The sequence below is a fragment of the Pteropus alecto genome, unplaced genomic scaffold (assembly GCF_000325575.1).
Source record: "Pteropus alecto unplaced genomic scaffold, ASM32557v1 scaffold131, whole genome shotgun sequence".
NCBI classification, from domain to species: domain Eukaryota; kingdom Metazoa; phylum Chordata; class Mammalia; order Chiroptera; family Pteropodidae; genus Pteropus; species Pteropus alecto.
Genome location: NW_006434709.1, coordinates 1,371,776 through 1,378,926, shown reverse-complemented (window position 1 = coordinate 1,378,926; position 7,151 = coordinate 1,371,776). Strand labels below are relative to the sequence as shown.

The following is a 7,151-nucleotide window of genomic DNA, read 5'->3' as shown; positions in this document are numbered from 1 at the left end:
TGGGTCTCCCCATCCTGTGTGTGGGCTCTGTGTGGAAGAGCTGGGAGCTGCTGAAGGAAGGTGAGTATGGGGTGGGAACAGGAGGGGACTGGCAAGGATGAGTGATGGAGCTGGAAAAGTAGTGACTTGGGAAAGCTGACAGGCCACTGATACCTTAGGCCAAGGCTCTCAATCTTCGCTCTGCCAGGGAGCCCATCTAGCTTCCTTGGACTCTTAAAAAGATGTTCTTTTCTAAGTAACTTACTAAAGAAGCACCATTTTTTAAAAAATAAAGACAAATCTAACTGAAAATCAGAGCTTCTGACCAGCATGTGGTGACAGCCCTAGTCAGTACAGTCCTAATAGTCCTGAAGTAGCTCAAGGACCCCTGTTGCTACCTTGGAGATCCTGACATCGGGTGCTGGGGGCAGCTGGCTCTAGTACCTTACAGCCGTTCCTGGGCTCATGTGCCATGGTGCACCGTCTGTTGGGGATTTGGCATGTGGGCCCCTCTGGGACCTCCGTAGGAATGCCTCAGGGCTTAGGCCTCTTCTCTCCTTCCTCTTTGTCCCTTCCTCTTTGTCCCCACCTTCTCCCTGGTCTCCCCCACAGGCTGCTGGTCTCCTCTCATCTCTGTCCTCTGCATTCTTTCTCTCCAGGTTTCCTATTAGCGCTGACCCAGGGCAGAGAGATCCAAGCTCAGAACTCCTTCTCGCTTCACCTTTTTTTTTATTCCTCTGCCCTGGGCGGGGCCAGCCTAGGGGCGAGGCACATCGGGCACCTCCTCCCCATGGACTACAGTCTCAATGCCATTGCCTTCTACTCTTATACCTTCTCCTAGGGGGCTGATCCTGGCTCTACCCACTCCTAAGCCCAGTGGACGTTGCGTGCTGGGAAGGAGGAGGCCTTTACTTCTTTCCCTTTTCTTACAAAGAGGAAAAACATATACAAGAAAATAAACGCACTTTACTCACTCCCCAATTGGATTGTGTTGTGAAGCACACTTGCTGTGTAAATGTACAGCGCACGTACCAGCAGGTACCCCAGAGGTCTCAGGAATGGTTTTAGCCCAAGGTTTACAGCCCTGTCCCCAAGTGCTTGGCCTGCAGTCTGCCCACGATGCAATTGGGTGTATAATCTATCTGTGTGCCTCTCCTCCCTGCCATGTTAGTATACGGATAGGCTGCTGCTGCCAGTTAATCTCTGACCTCAGTTTCCTCCTGTCAAAGTGGTCATTGATCCCTGCTAAGCATTTTCAGTGGAATTAAATATTTTCCATGGAAAACATCACTGGGAAGAACAGACATATCACACCCTCTCCTGATAGTCCCAGTAGAATTTAGGGGACAGTACAATTCTAGTCTGGGAGAATTTTTACCTCACTGGATTTGGTAGTTAAGGGTAAAGAGCATACTTGCAATTTTTCTGCATTAATGAGCTCTTAAGAGATTACGAGGATAGCTGAGATCTAGGGCCCACTAGACACACTAGGTGGCCTACCTATTCTGGGACTACTAGCCTGGCTCTGGTTACAGTACAGCACTTTGCATTTGTGGTGTGGCCCTGGGAAAGATGAATGGCAGTGAAAACACATGATTCCTGTCTTCTGGATGCTGTAGTTTGATCGGTCAAGACAAGTCCTGAGCTTCCTCTTCTGCTGCCCACGCTGCTTAATGAAGACTGAGGACAGTCTTGACACACAGTGGCAGCCTCTGTAGGAGTTTAGAGTGTAAGCTGTTTGAGGGCATGGACCACATCCTGTACGTCAGTTCTCAAACTTATGTGCGTCAATTATCCTAAAGCTTTTTTTAAACTCATTTTTCTTTCTCTTCTATAAGGTGTCCGATTTAATAGGTCAAGGATGACACGGGGAATTTTCTTTTCTGCTAAATACCTCATGTAATTTCCACTGCATAGGTTCAGGATCTGCACTTGATGGAGCTCTACCCTATAGCTTTTGAGTTCTGATTAGGCCCTTGAAAGGGGTCTAGATGTTTCTCAAGTGACAATTCACAGTGTAGAACAAAATGGCAGCAGCTCTCACTCCATCAGCTCTAGCCCAACATAGCAAGCTGGAGCTTTGAGCAATAACTCTAGCGTTGTCTCTTCTGAAGGGACAGCCAGCCAGCCAGCCATCTGCATGTAGCTATGGTCCAAACCAGTGGGGTCTAGCTCTTAGCAACTCTCCAATACATCATCGGGTGAAAAATTGGCAAAAGGAACACACAGCAGAGGTGCCTTTGCTATAGCTCATTGTCCTAATAACACTGTTACTAATGAGCAGTGAGCTTTGGAGTTTTTTACATGATCTCAGGATCAAACAATATTTTAAATTTAGAATATAAAACCATTGGTAAAGAGTTCAGAGACTTACTTACGTTCAGGATACCGTCATCTCCCTTACCATTGCTAGGCTTTATTCCAACTGGACAGTGGAGGATTTAAAAGAGAGCAAGGAGCATGTTGTGAATTTTTTAGTCAACATGAGTTGAATAAATTTCAATTAGAAAAAATGAAGGCAACATTAAAGTGCACAAGGTCAGATGTTTCTAGTTCTTTTGGCCAAAGGAGATGTGATGAGGTACCTTATTTTCCAGTTAGCAAGGCTCTGTTACACAGGAAGTTGTGATTTTTGATGAGTTTCTCCCTTCAAATTTAAACTTAGAATCTTCCCTAATAAAATGTCAGGAGCAAATAATGGGATTCCATACTACCAAGGCAAGAGAACTTGGAACAGGAACTGGAATCTTCCCTAATAAGATGTCAGGAGCAAATAATGGGATTCCATACTACCAAGGCAAGAGAACTTGGAACAGGAACTGGACTTGGATGAAGGCAGCACTGCTTTAATCTACCTGTGCGATCTTGTGGACAGCACAGCCTTCCCTGTACCATTTACTCAACAAACATTGAATGTCACCTCGCCATGATGGGTACTCTAAGGATTAAAAATGGGTACACCCTTACACCTTTATAGAACTGCATATTTATAATATCTGTGCTTTTCTGTAACATTAAGTTTAATGAACTCTTTTAAATGAATGAATACACCATTCACATCTTTAAGGATGCGAATAGTTTGGTCCCTGTATATATATATATAACTAGTATCTCAAAAAGCTATAAATTGGCAAATCAGTTCAGATTTTTTTTTCCCTCCTGGCTTTAGGAAGGAGGCAAAGAAATGAGAGCACTCAGAACAAAACCCATGGGCTGTGGTCTGGTCCCATGATCTTTTTACCATATGATAACGCCCCCTCAGAATCAGCTAGGTGTAAACTTGAGTAAGTACGGATAATCAAACTAATCACAACAGCAGAGACAAGGTCTCCTTGTTACCCAGTAGCTCTGGTACCTAGGACTTGCCCAGAAATAGAAGTAAGTTTTCCAATTTCTCTTAAAGCCCAAGGATTTTGTTACTGCCTTTTTTGTTCAAAGCTGTACACATTGCCACTATTGCTACATATATTAAGTGCCCATTATGTGCCAGGCAGTATTTTGAAATTATATTCAGTCTAACATCACATTAGCCCCAGGAGGGAGGTATGGTATCTTTACAAATAAGCTGAGTTCAGGTCAAAGGCACAAAGGACATGGTAGAGGTGAAATTCAATCAGGTCTGTGACTTCCAAGACAATGCTTTTACTACTGTGTAATGCTATTTAGAATGGAAAAGTATTCAACTAAAACTATGATCAATCTTGAGACAAAAATCTCACATACCACAAGCACACCACCTGCAGTATGATATATAATGACCCAAATGTAGAAAAAAGGGTACCACTGCCAGCAAATGCATTTTATTCTCATTTTATTGAGATTTTCAACAGCTGCCATTTGGTTTTTCAAATTTTTAGAAAAGTAAATTTTTTCCATTTTTGATATTTTTATGAAAATTATTTTCAATTTTAAAGCCCTGCTCCTCCTGCAAAGAAGTATTAATAACTACCATGTAGTGTTTATTTGCAGGGGTGGGAGCAGGGGAGGAAAACGGCTTTTAAACACTTGTGAAACAGGAATAAAGATCCAAAGTCAGACCTGGGTCTGCTGGAGGTGCTAAGCTGCCCCTGGCCACCATCAGCATGTCACTACCTGCACCAAGAGCTTGGCCATGCACAGACCCTGTGGGGGCTTCTTGTTCCATAAACTCCACTCTCTTTCTTTCTCTTCGACCCCCTCTGCTGGCGATCCTCCTTTCCTCCAAATCTGTCCAACAAAGGCAGCGTGATCTTTAATACAAGTTCAGCTCTGTAATGGATATGATACTGTATTTAGAAAGTTCAGATTCCCCATCCAGTCAGGGAAGAAAAAATCTCCAACACAGTATTGATGGTTCACTTTCTTGTCCACTCAAATACATGCTCATACTTATTACCAGATGCTTCAAAAGTCCTGACATGTAGACAGCATAAAAGTTCCTTATAAAAACATTGTAAAATTATAAAAATTTCTGCAGTTCAGGCTCCTCATGTGGAACTTCTGGTGACAAAGCTGGTTCTGATAAGACATGCACAGCAGCTTCCCCTAGAGTCCTATGTTCTGAGAGTTCCTTTAGACCATGGGAGGTTGAAATTCAAGTTTAAAAGACTTTGCTGACAAAATGTGGTATATCTATCAATGGAATACTATTCAGCAATAAAAAGGAACAAACTACCAATACAATTTATACATCATGGATGAACCTCAAAATATGCTAAGTTAAAAAAGCCAGATGCAAGAGACCACATCTTGTATGATTCCATTGATAAAACATCCAGAAAAGGCAAACTTACAAACATAAAAATGAGTGATTTACCGAGATTATTATGCAAATGAGCATGAAGGATCTTATTGAGGGGGGATGAAGATGTTGTAAAACTGAGTTATGGTTATAGCTGTGCCACTCAAGAAAGTTACTAAAATCACTGGATTGAACATTTGAAATGGGTGAATTTTATGATATGCGAAATATGCCTCAATAAAGTTGTTTAAAAAAACAGCCCCTGCCTCCCAAACCACCCATCAAACATTAAACATTTCTGAAGGTTCACAATTAACAGGGCAAGATTATCATGTAGTGTTGAGTTAGAGTGAAAACAGTTTTGTTTTACAGTAAATGCCTAGAATTTTTGAAATTTTTCTCATTATTTAACTTAAAACATAGCCAGTAAAAAGGTAGGATTGGGGATCAAAGCTCAGCATATCTCAAAAATGAGATACCTAGTAACAACAAAATCTAAGGGGGCTTTTTCTTTTGTAATAAAGATGGTACATCTGTCCCTTTGCAGGTTTCTCTTCTGTCCCCTGGGGGTTGGGTGGTGAATCTCTTGGCTGACACCCTGTAAAGATCAGTGTACTCAACTGGGGTATTCCTATAATCCCCCTTAAAACTAGACTGGGGACAGCAGTAGGAGGTTGGGCAGAAGGTCAAGTAGCAAGCAGGAAACTCAAGTGTTGCCTTGGGTCAGCCTCCTACTGCCCTGTCCCTTGTCACCAATTGTAGCTTCAAGATGGGAGAAATAAAGACAAGATTAAAAACAAAGGGGAAAAAACCTTTCAAAGTTGCTACTAACCAAGTATGGATGAAATTCAGATGGCAGCAGAGTACTTTATGAACTACACAGGGTGGTGGCACCATAACTAAGGATCCCTGTGGGCAGTGAGGGGGAAATGATTCACATGGGAACTGTGAGCAGAGGCAGGAGATAAAGGTCGCTGATACACACCAGATCTAGGTCAACTCTCCTGTTCTCTCCACCCACCTCCCAAACTAATGAGGTTTGCATTATCCCCAAGGAGAATACCAGGGGATATACAGTCTTTGCCAATAGGTGGACATCTCCAAATCTTGGTCAAATGTCAGGCCTTTTCCACCTGTTCCCATACCTTGACATCACCTAAACCAAGAAACATCATTAACCTGTAATGCTGGTACCCTTATAGAAGAACACTTGCCCCCTCCAATCATCATCAGTAGATCCCTGGGCTCCTGACATTTCTATGCCGTGTTTGCAGCAGCACTACTATAATAAGATTCAGTCAAGCTATTTCCTTGGCTACTTCTTCACGACTTTCCTCTCTGACATATAATTACCAGAGTATATGACTGACTCCTTACTTCCCAGCCTCTCCAAAATCAAGACAAAACTTTGACATTGTAGCAATACACAATTTGAAAAAATGCTTAGTGTTTCACTAAAAACATTTTTAAAGCCACAGCATTATAACCTTAAAAAGGTCTCAGCTGTTTTGACTTCGGAAACAAAAGAAGGTCTACAAAGGTCCAGCCTTTTCTTTATGACCTTTTGTTGGTTTGACCTTCTATGATCCCCAAAAGTCAACTGCTATAGTCTGAAACTGGCTCAGAGACCCAAAGCTGCAGGTACTCAGGCTTGGCTATATCCATCAAGTATTCTGCTGCAGTTCTAAGGCCTGGAGAAGCTGAAAAGGCATTTCTTTTTATGTTTTTCCTCTTGAAGAGCAAGAGATAAGATCATATTCATCTTGGAGTTTTAAAAGAGTCCAATAATCACAAAAATAAGAAATCAATCACTAATAAGCTAATACTGGGACCAACCAGAATTGGCAACTGTTAAAAAAACACATTTTGTATCTATACAAATTCTCAAACTTCCAGTTGCCAAAAAAAGTTTCAACAGAATAGCGACTTAAATTCAACACCAAAATGAACACTTATAAATACCAGCCTCACTTTTAAAGGGTAAGGGTGTGCAGCCTGGCTTGCACCCAGAACCTCTCTTATGAGGAAAAGTCTGAGATAGACAACTAAGCATCTTAGCCTGTCCCGGTATCAGAAGAGCAAGCCGCCTTCAGGATGAAGAAATGGCTAGATCTGGATCCCTGTAGCACTTTCTGGCCTGGGAGCCACACAAGAATCCATTGTACTCTTTGTGATAACGTCTAGAAAATTGCTCTTTCTGCAATCCCAACACATTTTCAACAGTCTTTATGGAATTCTGAGCTTGGATAAGCTAATGGAGATGATTTAGCAGCCCCAGGAAAGAGAAACTTCTTTTTCTGTACATCCAAGGCCCTTTCCTTATTAGAGGCAACAACCGAAGCTGAAAGCGAACCTGGAATAAAGAAGTTTCTTTATTCATAGCCTTCCCTGAAAATAAGTCAGAGTTCTATTCTCTCGAGGTAGAGGCTTTGGGAATTAATGTGCACATCTG

The 7,151-nt window shown here is 42.1% G+C and overlaps 1 protein-coding gene across 1 annotated transcript in view; it reads left to right on the top strand.

Annotated features, from left to right (window-relative positions):
- NAGK (N-acetylglucosamine kinase) overlaps positions 1 to 960 on the top strand; it is a 10,937-nt gene extending 9,977 nt beyond the window's left edge. Inside the window, exon 10 of the mRNA XM_006909504.3 lies at positions 639 to 960. Coding sequence (XP_006909566.1) covers positions 639 to 820 — 182 coding nt within the window. The 3' untranslated portion in view covers positions 821 to 960. The remainder of the gene's footprint in view (positions 1 to 638) is intronic.
- Positions 961 to 7,151: the final 6,191 nt, after the last annotated feature.